The following is a 13340-nucleotide window of genomic DNA, read 5'->3' on the forward strand; positions in this document are numbered from 1 at the left end:
ATCGCCCTTATGAATTTCAAGCAGTATTTATCGGTTACCAACAATAACTACTTGTTCGCAACAAATACCATATACTTAAATAATTGAATAAATATCAACTTACAAACGGTACTTCTTTCAATTCTGCATAATTTTGCAATTTTTATTTTGAGGTGTTTCATATATTTAACTAAATTTATATAATAATTCTAAGTATATAATAGTTTTAAGGACATATTAACATTACACTTACTAAATACATCATATTTGAAACTAAAATTAAATTTCAATTATTAAGATTCAAGCTTTTACTTAAAAATTATGCATTAAATCAAATTGATTGTTCTCTATGTTGCATGGTTCCGAGGTTATAAATATTTATTTATGTGCAGGAAACATCTGGTACATGTTTTTTTCAACAGCCTGTAGTTCGAAAACGAGTATATCTACCACCCTTAGCCATACAATTTTTTTTTCGAAATTGAATCATCCTATTGTCCCTTGAAATTTTTTCTACCTTATGCAAAATACTATGTAAGTATAAGTAACTAAGTATATTTGTTATAAATAATATAGTTTTGAACATTTTTAATTTATGTTCAAATTTTATTCATATTAAAGAAATATTCAATTGCGAAAAAGATTTCAGTACGTATTTATAAATTTACTTTAATTTAGATTAATATTTTCATAATTATATACACACTTATACTTAATAATTATAATAAATTACAATTTTTTTAAATAAAAATCTAAAACATATCATTCTTTTTAATTTCAGCACATCTCAACAACCCGAAAAAAAATGACAATTAAAATTTTAAATAAAATTTTATAAAAAATAATTCGGTATAAAATTCGGTTTGTTTTTTTCTTTCATATAAAAGCAATTATAAAAATTCGGTGTTTTATTTTTAATCTTATTAAAATCGTAAAATAATAATAATTATATTTATTGAAGTGTAAGTAAATATGTAGAATAAATAAAAATAATTATAAATATTGTGTACGTAGAATTATTATAATAAAAATTATCGAAATTGTAATTAAAATTACAAAAAAAAAATTATTTTAAAAAAATCGCAAAAAAACATGAAAAAAATTTCTACTTATATTAAATTACAACATTTAAATTATAAAATTTAATAAAAATTAATTTAATAAAAAATATTATCAAAATGGAAACTTATTTTCAAAATGTTATTATAAAAATAAAATGGCGGATAATTTTTCATTATTAAAAGAACAAAATAATAATTCTAATAATAAAAAATTAGAAAATATTAATGAAGAAAATGAATTATTAGTAAAATCATCAAAAAAACAAAATAATTGTAATAAAAATGAATATTCTAATAAAAATTCAACAATAATTAAAACCTCAACAATAACAGCAACAGCAACAACAGCAGTAACAACAACAGCAATATTAACACATAATAGCAATAGTAATTATAAACAATTAAGCATAAATGTTTCAGAAACAATAAATGTTTCAACTATTACTAATAATATTAAATTATTAGATAATAGTAATTATACAATAGCACCCTCTTTAATTAATTTAAATACAAATAGTTTAAGTATCATAAACAGTAATAATAATAATAAAAATATTATAATGACGAAAAATGCTAATAATATACAAAATAATAAAAAAATAATTAATAATCGGCGAAAATCTTATGATAACATCAGTAATAATAATAATAATAATAATAATGATATTAAACAATTATTTAAAATTAATAATAATAGTAAAGAGATAAATAAAAATAATTGTTCAACTAAAAATAATATTGTGAATATATGTAATACAATAATAAATAATACAAAAAATGTTGATACAATGAAAAATTTAATAACAACAACACAAACAACAACATCAGTAGCGACAACAGCAACAGCGCCGGCAATAGCGAATGATTTTTTAAAAAATAAAGAAGATGAATTAAAAAATAAAAAATCAAAATTATTATTTGATTCAAATATATTACAAAATAATAATAATAATAAAAATAGTAATAATAGTAAAGTTGTTAATAGTGCTAATAGTACCACAATTGGTCTCAACTCTAGTGATAATAATAACAATGATAATTTATCTTTAATTAAAACTAATAATAATAATAATAATAATAATAAAGATAATAGCAATGATAATAACAATAATAATAATAATAATTATCAATTAAATCCATATATTTTAATTAAAAATAATATAAATATAAAAGAAAAAATGGATAATGATAATATTAAAGCTACTAATAATAATAATATTAGTAAATTATTATCAATATCACCATCAGCAATATTACAACAACAACAACAATTTTTAAAACCACAAGACTATTCATCAATATCAGCATCAACATCGTCGTCGTTAATATCATCATTATCTTCAATACCAGTAAGAGCATTATCATTACCAATATCGTCATCATCATCCACATCATCGTCATTATTATCGCCATTATTATCAGATGGTTTAATTGTTACATCAACAACAATAACAACAGTTACATCAACATCAACTACATCAGTAACATCATCAATATCAACAAAAACTGAAATGATAACAACAACACCAACACCAATCCCATCAATAAAATCAATTAAAAATTCAATAATAAAATTAACATCTTTAAAAGATTTAAATAATATTTCATCAACAACTACAACTACCACAACTACAATAACAACAACAGCAACAAAAACTGTACCACAAATAACAGAAGGAAATATATCAAATGAAAAAATAATTAATAATCAACAAAAATTGAATGAAAACGAAGAAAAAGATAATGAAAAAAATAAAATAAATGGAAATGATGATGAAAAACAAGAATTAAATCAACAAAATAATATTAAAAATAATAATAATTCAAAAACAAATTTAATTTTGGATAATAATAATATTATTAAAAAACCACAAATGAAACCGGATAAAATTGAACAAAAATATCAACAACAGCAAAAGCAACAACAAAATCAGGATACTGCAGAAGACAGTAGAAATAAAAAGAAAAGATGTGCAGATCGTTATGATTCTTCTGAATCATCTGACAGGTATGTGGAATTTTTGTATGATTCTTTTATAATATCAATATAAAATATTTTTTAAATTCTTATATACGATTTTAATTTGGTCCAAACTTACTCTCCAAAATAAAAAAAAATTTTCTGTTTGGCAACATTTTATTGTAGATAGAACCATTTATCAAAATAAGGAAAAATATTTCGTCATCGTATCCCATCCCATTGTGATGTTGTTGGGTATCGATCTTTTTAAAATATAAAAGAGAGTTTAAAATTAAATTTTATTTGAGTTTGATTTGAGTATAAAAAACAACAAGAAAGGGGGAGAAAATGAAAAGATATTGAGTAGTTGAGTTGAGATTTGAAAAAACTAGTTTTATTTTTTATTTTATTCTATTTTAAAATTTTTTCGTTCTTATTTTTCTGTTAGGACTTTTCTGTTTTCATTTCCTTTTCTCTCCTCGAGATATTTTTCCCTTTCTCTTCTGATTTATTTTATTTACGTTTCATTTTTGTTTATACTTTTATTTTACCTTGTCTTATATTATGTGCATATACACAAGCATACACAAAAATAAAGCTCAATATAATATTTGTGTACGAAGCATTGTGTATAACAGTATGTTTTGTCAGTATAATAATATCTACTTGGATCTATTTATACATACATATTTATATTATAAAATTCAATAACCCAAGTATATGTATATACATGCATATATATATATATATATTATACCAATATTTAAGTATATAAGCAACGTATAACAGTATGTTTTTTAAAGCAAAAAAAAAAAAGTTCATTCTCATCGTGCTTCAAAAGATTTTTTAAGCCTTAAAGGACTTTTGTTTTTTTGCTTTTCTTATATTTTTTTGTCCTTTTTTTTCGCTTTCAATTCGAAAAAAAAATTATTTTGTTATACACCTACATATACGTATATGCTTCTATGTTTATATTTCACTCAATGTAAATATGATGAAATCTGTGTGTACTTACGTACATACTTATATTCATTGGGATATTAACGTGCGGTTTGGCGTGAATTTTATATAATACTCTTATCAAAATTCATGAGTGAATTTTAGTACAGATTCGGTAGGGACACTTATTTTGATTTTAAATATTGTATATATTATGTACCAAAACTGCGTTTATACTAAAGCAAAATATAATCTAAGATTTTGAAAGCACTAATTTTTGGGTTTCCATTTATTTTATGTTGTAAGAGGCAGCTGACTTGATAGTGGCATGAAAAAATTCTCGTGCTAGGGATAATTTCGGTTCATGGAGTGTTCGTGTTAAGGAATCAAAAATTAAAGAAAATATGGTTATTATTCAATTTCGTTTATTATTCCGTTATTTAGAACGACACGTAGATTTTCTATTCCTACAGAACTTTACCTGTCAATTGTCATTGTTAATTTAAGCACTCTTATATTCTCCCAATTCTATATTTTTTTTGATCTTAGATGTGTACTCAGTCAGTATTTTCCCATTATCTCCCCATACTCTCCGGTTTAATTTTCATATTCTCTTCATTTTTTAACTAACACTATCCGATAAACCACATAAATTTACTAAAAATGCTCACAAGTATTTGGCCGTGTGTTCACCTTACCATATAATGTGCAACTTTTGTAGGGATTTTTATGTAGGGAAGAGAAAAGGATTGTCGCGTTATTTTCTTTTATTATTTATTTATTTATTTATTATGTTATGTATTCAAGAATTTTTTACATAATTTTAAAAGGTTGTTGCGCTCCTGAAAAACTTTGTTAACTTTTTTTATTATTATTATTATTCTCTATAAATATGTATTTATGTATGTATATACGTATACTTATATACGTTTTAGTTATAAAATATTTTTTTTAAACTTTTTATTCTACGGTTTTTATTTTTTTGGCTTTGCTTTTTAATACATAAATTAATTCTGTTTAAAATTGGATAAAAGGACGGTGATGATAAAATGAGAAGAATTAACAATTTTTAAGAAAAATAACAAAAAAAAAATGAAAAAGAAAAACAAAAAACGATTTTAACTTTTTTCTCTCATTTTACTTTTTACTTCTTTCTTTATGTTGAAATGGATCCAAATAGGTGTACTTGGTAGTTGGTACCTATATATAAGAACTATAATGTTATAATTTGTTATATAGCTTGGTATAGTGTTATACATGGTTATATGTATAACACTGTAGTTCTTATATACATAGATATTTACCTTTATAAATTTAAAATTCAAATTTAAAAAATAAAAGTAAATAAGTAACTAATGTAATTTAGTGTGAATTACATGCAAACATTTTAGAATAAAGAAAATATAAAATTAGTGTAGATAATAAGTAAGCACCTAGGTTATATTGTGTTTTTATTAAAATTATACGAGTATTAAACTTTTTCGATTGTTGCCAAAATCCTTAATATTCATACTTAACTATAATGAATATTGCATTACAGAATAATTTTGTTATACTGCCTTAAAATTAATAGAATTTTTTGCATATTAATCAAATGACAATTAAATTAAATAATTAATTTAAATTATAAATATAAGATATTAATTAAGAGTTTATATTTCAACTAATATAGGCAGATTAACATGCGAGATTCTTCATTTTAATAATTTTTTTTGTTTTACATCTTTAAATTAAAAAAACAATGTGGTCAAAATAAGCGAAGTGTCAAAATAAATATTCAACTTTACTGTTGTCTCACTCATTTCAGTTGAATGTAAGTTTTCGACTTGCCAATATACTTAAGTGTAATGCTTTGTTTTATTCGACTTAACTAGCTGTTTAATTCAATCAATAAAACTTAATTATAAGTATTGAAATCGTTAAAAAAACATTTCATAATTTTTTGTCTTTCAAAAATATTAAATTTATATTTTAAAAAGCTATATTTCTTTATTACAGTAATAAAAATCATACAGGAAATGATATATATATATATATATCATTTCCTGTATATATATATATATATATATATATATATATATATATATATATATATACATATATGTATACATATATATAATTATGTAAATTGTTTGTAAATATTTTACATATTCTTCCTTTCCTATCAAAATAATTTATTAATAATTATAAATGAAAATAAAAATTTTATATTCTTACAAAAAAAATTATATGTATGTATATTTATGTTTATGGAAACAAAAAGTCATAAATCATTTAAAATTTTCTATGCATATTTAGACTTATAAGCCATATATATATATATACTATTTGTTAAGTGTTATACTTATATACATGCACAAAAAAATAAGTTCAAATTTATAATTTGTTACTTTATAAATAATTAGTATTCAATTCACAATTAAAGTGACAGTAAAATTTTTGAATTAAATTGTAATATTAATTACTTATGCTTACTATTTTAAATATTATAGTAAAAATAATAATAGTCTTACAAAATAATAATAAAAAAAAGCAACTCAATTTTCTTTAAACATATTAAGTATATTCCTTTATTTTATTTTTATCTTTACCAAATCATTCGTATGGAATTCTAAAATTTCTATCTATACCCAAACCAAAAAAAGATATATATGTAAAACAACAAAATTTCGTTCAGAATCAACCATCTATAGGATATCTGTGGCAAGAGAATACTTAATTAATATTTAATTACTTATTTGTTTTATTCTAAAAATTATATCTATAATTGTATGTACGCAAGTGTGTATGTATTATGAGTGTGTAATATTTTCATAAGATGTGTGTATAAACTATACATTATACATACGCTATATGTTATATATAAGTACGTATAACAGTTATAAAGTTGAGTATAACAGTTATTGAAGTTAGTATAGCAGTTATAGAGATGTGTGTGGAAGCTGCACAAATGGTTATAACAGTTATAAGGATGCGTATAACAGTTATACGGGTGTGTATAACAGTTTTATTGATGTATTTAACAGCTGTTAAATAGTTAATATTTATCCCAATAGACGACTGTAATTTCTTTTATAATTAAATATCGAATTCCTAATATTAGTTATGTATATTAGTTGAAGTGTAGATTAGTTCTTATTCTTGCAAGGCTGATCAAAATTTTCTTTTCTTTTTAAAAATTGCCTTAACTTTTTAAACTAACATGCTAATTTTAATATTCTTAGTTAAAACTACCTAGTTATATGCAATTTTTATTACAGTTATTACGAGTACAACACTTGTACGCCTTTTACACATTAAGTATTTAGCATAATACACTTCTACAGATTTTTGAATAAATTAAAAAACAATTTTATTATACTCTTCAAAACCGTATTAAAAAATTATTCATTCAATTTAAAAAAAAAAAGTACAAAACAAATTGCGAGTGATAAAAAATAAACATTTTCACAACCTACAACTTAACTATGTGGTTTCAACACGTCACTTTAGTCATTTTAATAGTGATTTTTTGTTACGCAGGCATAATACTAAGTACTAAAGAATGTCAAAAAGCTTTTTTTATTTTAATTTTGTGTTTTTTTTTTAATTAAAAATAAATTTCATATGATATTGGCGATTGGCTTGTTTTTTTTCTTTTTATTCTTGTTTAAATTCTCTCACTGATTCTTAATTCACTCTAGCTGTATATTCATAATTGTTTACGTACTAAAACATTGTTATATAAGTGTGTACGTATATGACCAACACACAGTTGAGTACTTTACTTTATTTTTTATAAATGAAGAGAAAAATAAAAAAAAAAAACAAAATTTTTATGATATTTAATTGCGATAATCAATTTGTAAACAGTATATGAAATAATAATAGTAAAAAAAATATAAGCAAGTATTTCAGCAAAAAAAAAGAAAATAATTTCCTTATCATCGTTCCCACACCCATATCAGTTGAAAAAATGAATTTATTGGAAAAAAATTACCACATTATAAATTTTGATAATAATTTTTTATATAATCTTTAAGTACATAAAAACAAAAATAGTACAATCTGATAATATTTTAAGGAAATACTCACCTTACTTTATATAAGTAAAAAGTGTTTTAATTACTGGTATTATTGCAGTAGTTTTACTGTAATATTAGTTAAAATTAAGTAGTAGCCAACTATATAGTAGCGGCAGTTAATTTATGTATTAAATATAAATTGCCTGTCAGTTCTGTCAGGACATTTGAATGTCAAGTGCATTAATTTGGAAGTAAAACATATTTTCTTTAATTTATAAAGATTTATCTGCTGGCGCCTTACGTGGGACCAACAAAAATCAATTTAAATATAAGTTTTGCAAAATCCTCTTCCAAAAAAATTTCTTTCAAATTCAGTTCTTCATGTTCGAGTACAAGATCTATGTACACATTATGTTTGGATATTGTCGCTATTCATCTCATCTTATTGATTAATTTAATATTGATTTATCAAATTCGATTAAAAATTTTAAACTCATAGTTAAGATGCCGTTTTCGAAAATAATTACACAACCTACAACTTTGATTTAATTGCTTTGCGAATTTAATATTTAAGTACCAATTAAGTGATATCCAGTTGTACTTGATAAGTTTTACTAAAAAAAATTTTATCATCGGCTATAATAGGTATAAGTGGGTAAAAAAGTACTCTCATAATTTTATTTTACTAATTAAATCGCTATCAAGTATCTAGATTATAAAATTGAATATTGAAGAATTAAACAAATATACCGAAGGATTGTCGTTATTTCCGCGTTCTTTTTAAACTTGTTATAATTATACTTACTTATGAGTACTTAATTCTAATTATAAATATAATTTATTGATGTTTTACTTTGAGCGGTTTACAATACTTGCTAATAAGAAATCATTTAGTTTCTTAACATGTAAAATTTCAAGAAAAATAAAATCATAAAATTTAGCGGAACCAAATACATATTTCCTTTTGTTCGAATGAATTATAAATGAAAAATATTTATTTCGATAAAGGTAATTGTATAATTGAGTTTTTAATTGAAGGTTTAGAAATATACTCAGATAATATTATATGCATTTCGTGGAAACGTTATAAAAGTCCATAATTAACCATTAATAATATCCTAAATATATTAAAAAAAACAAGTAATTAAAATACCCTTTCAAACGAAAAATTATTAAAGATTTTTACACGTCCCAGATATATGAGTAACGAGGCATACTAAAAGCATAAAATATATTATGGAAATCGTATTTAAAAAAAAAAAAATTGAAGTTTTAAAATAATTTTAATAAATCACTAATTTAATGATTTTATATGGTTCTCATTTAATAGTTATATTTAGTTATATAAGTTGTAATATACACTTTATTATTATTTTAATCATAGCTATACTTTAATTACATGCAATGCCAAATAATGGCTAAGTTGTAATTTATTGCTTACAAATAATAAAATTAACTAGTTATATAAGTAATTCTATAACTTTTCTGCCAAAAACAATAAATTCTTTTCTATCTTAACTTATGGTTTGCCGACGGCATTTTAACTTTTAAATGCATGCATAATATAATATTATATTATTAGAAGAGAGAACAAAAAAATTTTCAAAACAAAACAATAAATGAGCACACAATATACAATATACAAAATATGGAACAGAAGAGAAGATTACGCCCAAAGAGAAGAAAAAGCGGGCATTTATTCGGTAAAATTTTTCATAAGGGAAATAACAGGTTTTTTTTTTTGTTTTTTTTTTTGTGTTTTATACAGTTTATTTTAAAAATTAAGAGGGGGATAAGGGAAATTTTAAAATGTGTATAATAATATACAGTGTGGTGTCGTTAGTGCTGCATTTTTTATGTTATTCAAATGTGGAAAGTTAAATATACATATATATGCACGTGTGTTATAAAGAAATGTTAAATTGTGTTTGAAAGGATAATAACGTTTTAGTTTCATAGTAAAAATACTGTATATAAAAAAACTAATATGCATAAAATGTATATATAATGAATATGTAGGCATATTTAATATACCTTTATTTTATATTCAATATCGTATATACGACATACATATAAAAATATACTTATTTTATGATAAATATCCTAGAAATGACTGCTTGCCATATAAAAACCGTACCGGTTTAACTAAAATTTTAAATGATAGCTATAATTTATTGATAACTAAAATAAGTCATATGTACATAAATTTTATAATAAGTTCTAATAATGTTGACATTGAAAATCACTAAAAATTGATGAAGAATATGCAACTAAATGTATAGTATGTATGCATTTATTATAAAAAAAAACATGATTACTTACTTACTTACATAATGAATTTGAAATAAAATGATTTTAGTTTTATTGTTTTGGATGGGAAACAATGCAACTGTATAACTCGTATATATATGTATATACTCGTATATTCATATGTATGAGTAAATTTGCAAAACGAATGGGGTATTTTATACATAAGTATATACATTAAAAATTATGACAGATGGGTGTAGATATGTTTTTTTTTTCAAATAAAACTTTTATAGTACCTATATTTAAATATTTTGCTGTTTTACTTTGCAAATTTTACTAAATTGACTTCTATTGTTTATTCAATTAATTTGATTATATGAAAAAAAGTTAAATCTACTGACATCTGTCAATGTCAATTATACTAATAAATATTAAGATATATGTTTCTTTAAATTTGATGCAACAAGCACATTTACAAAAAGAAAGGAAAATCGCAATGATAAATATTTGCGTGTGTTTAAATGGAATTATTCACTTACATAGAATTAATTTATAATTGTCTTATTAAACTTTATAAAAATGTTCTCTTAAATTCAAAAGATTCAAGAAATTTTTTTTTTTTAATTAATAATAAGTATGTAATTGCACCTAAGAAAATAATAGAAATCACAATATTAATAGTCAAGTTGTGTTTTTATCACTTATTTCCATTGAACAGGAATTCTGTCAAAAAAGCTTAATTTTTTCTAGTTTACCTGGATAACTGGCTTATCTTTAATAATAAATGTGCTATAATATTTATTATTACATAGCTAATGTTGTTTATTTTGTTAAATATTTTCGGAATTCGATTGAAAATGCTGTTCAATTAGATCAAATAATATTTTTTTTGTTGGGCCCACCATCGGGCGCCAGTAGTTAAATTTTTGTTATAAATAAATGACTATAAATGTTTTCCATCAATTGCAAGTGTTTGAAACAAAATTTTATATTAAACGTTCTCTATTTTTTCTAGTTTAGCCAACTAACTTTTGTTTTTAATTACATTTTCCTATTAAAAATTCCTATAGCAATTTGCTATTAAAAAATACTCACATTTATGTAGAACAAAATTTTCTAAGTAATTCAAACATCAAAGAAATAAGTAATATTAGAAAAATAACAAGTCAAAAAAATAGACCCAACTAAACATTTTTGTGACGATTAAAAAGTAATTTAGAAAAAAAAAAAGAAAACCAAACAAAATAAATACACATAATAACAAACAAATTAAATTAAATAACCTTATAAAATATTTAAGAATATTAAATAACAAGAAAATAACAAGAACAAAAAAAAATAAAAGGTTTATTTCAAAAATTTATTTTTATTATATTTCTGGATATAGAAAACGAGTTAACTAGCTGACTATCTCTATATACACTCATATATGCAAGTACATATAGAACCAAAAAACAAAAAAAAAATAACAAGAAATATAATAATTAAAATAAAAATAAAAAAAAGTATTCCGAATTAAAAAAAAAAGGGTAAAATTTCAGCAATTAATTCACGTGTACAAACCATAATACAAAACTTCGTCTATTCTCTACACTCTAAAACAAAACTCACGCGCTTCATTTACTCAATATGAGTGAAGGAAATATTCTGTTTTATATACACATATATACGGTTCTTTATACATAATACCCTGGAGTATGTGAATACCATTTCATCCTTTTTCAAATCATGCATATTTAATGTTTACGTCTACATAAAAAAAAATAAAAAATAAAACCATAATAAGTATATTTTAGCGTGTTCATTTATTTCATTTTCGTTATTTATGCTCATATTAAGTAGATGTATATAATTACATACTTATGTAAAGATAGTTATACATGCATGCATACTTATATCCATAGATGGATGTCTTGTACAATTTAGATGAATTTGTAACAATTCAACTAATTTATAGACTTAATAGCTATTAAATTGATCTATAAATATTCATTTTTAAAAAAATTACAACAAAAAAAAAAGATACAAAATAATCTAAATATGTGTATGTAAGTAATTTTAACCTGTTCATTGGGATATTCTAGGAAAATTTAGGAATTTTAAGTATATTTGATTACTATAAGTACCATTATTTACTATTATTTTAGAATTACTGGAAATATTGCTAATAGTTGTTGTTAAATTAGTTAAGATCACTGACCGTAACAGTAGACCCTTCGAAGTTCTTCTCTTCCAATTTAATTTTGAAATTTTATTTGTTTTTTTCATATTATTATAAAATACATAAACAAGACCCAAATAAAATTTTGAAAATTTACACTATTTTTCAGAAGATTTTTATTGATTTTGGGCTGATGAAATTTTTGGAAAAATATCTAACAATTTTCCCTGAAATTAATTAGTACATTTAAGCGTAATTGCAGTTAATTTATTGCAATTAAATCATCATCATCATCTGTTGGTTCTACAGCTCGGGGTGAGCCTTGACGTTGTTCACAATTTTCCGCCAAACTCCACGTTTCTGGGTAGCTGTCCTCCAGTCATGGACCCCAATTCTTCTACAATCAGTCTCTATACCATCGAGCCATTTAGATCTAGGCCTGCCTCTTGCCATTGTGTTGTATGGTCTTGCGTCTAGAATTCTTTTCTGCGCTCGATGCTCTGGCATTCGAGATACGTGTCCTGCTCATCTTAGTCTGTGTCCCTTAATATATTTGACAATATTTTTGTCATCAATTAGTTCTTCTAGCTCCCGATTTGATCCCATTTCATATTCCCCTTTTTCATTTAATTTTGGACAAAATATTTTTCGGAGCAGTTTTCTTTCAAATATTTTTAACTTTTCCTCGTGACTTTTTGTCATGGTCCATGTTTCGCAGCTATATGTTAGTACAGGTTGAATTAACGTCTTGTATGTATTCTAATTTTTATTCACCTGTCTATTGCCTGGATTGGAGAAGTCGCTTGTGTGTATAATAATGAATTCTCTCATTAATTGCTACGTGCGTATCATTTTTGTTATTTATTAAGGCACCCAGGTATGTAATTCTTCTAACACCTTTAAAGTTGTAATTGGTAATGGTTATGTTTTGAGGGTAGCCTCTTGTATCATTTCGTGTCATTAGCATGTATTTCGCCTTTGACTCA

General features: G+C 22.9%; 1 protein-coding gene across 4 annotated transcripts in view; it reads left to right on the forward strand.

Moving 5' to 3' along the window:
• LOC129613393 (probable serine/threonine-protein kinase DDB_G0282963) overlaps positions 1-13340 on the forward strand; it is a 91581-nt gene that overhangs the window by 9288 nt on the left and 68953 nt on the right. For 3 of the 4 annotated variants that reach the window (XM_055527432.1, XM_055527431.1, XM_055527430.1), the window contains exon 2: positions 761-3048. In XM_055527432.1, coding sequence (XP_055383407.1) covers positions 1196-3048 — 1853 coding nt within the window. In that variant the 5' untranslated portion in view covers positions 761-1195. Of the gene's footprint in view, positions 1-760; positions 3680-13340 lie in introns of those variants that run through there. The other variant, XM_055527429.1, reaches the window with a different exon arrangement.

The sequence above is a fragment of the Condylostylus longicornis genome, unplaced genomic scaffold, assembly GCF_029603195.1.
Source record: "Condylostylus longicornis isolate FDR11 unplaced genomic scaffold, ASM2960319v2 ptg000083l, whole genome shotgun sequence".
Taxonomy (NCBI): domain Eukaryota; kingdom Metazoa; phylum Arthropoda; class Insecta; order Diptera; family Dolichopodidae; genus Condylostylus; species Condylostylus longicornis.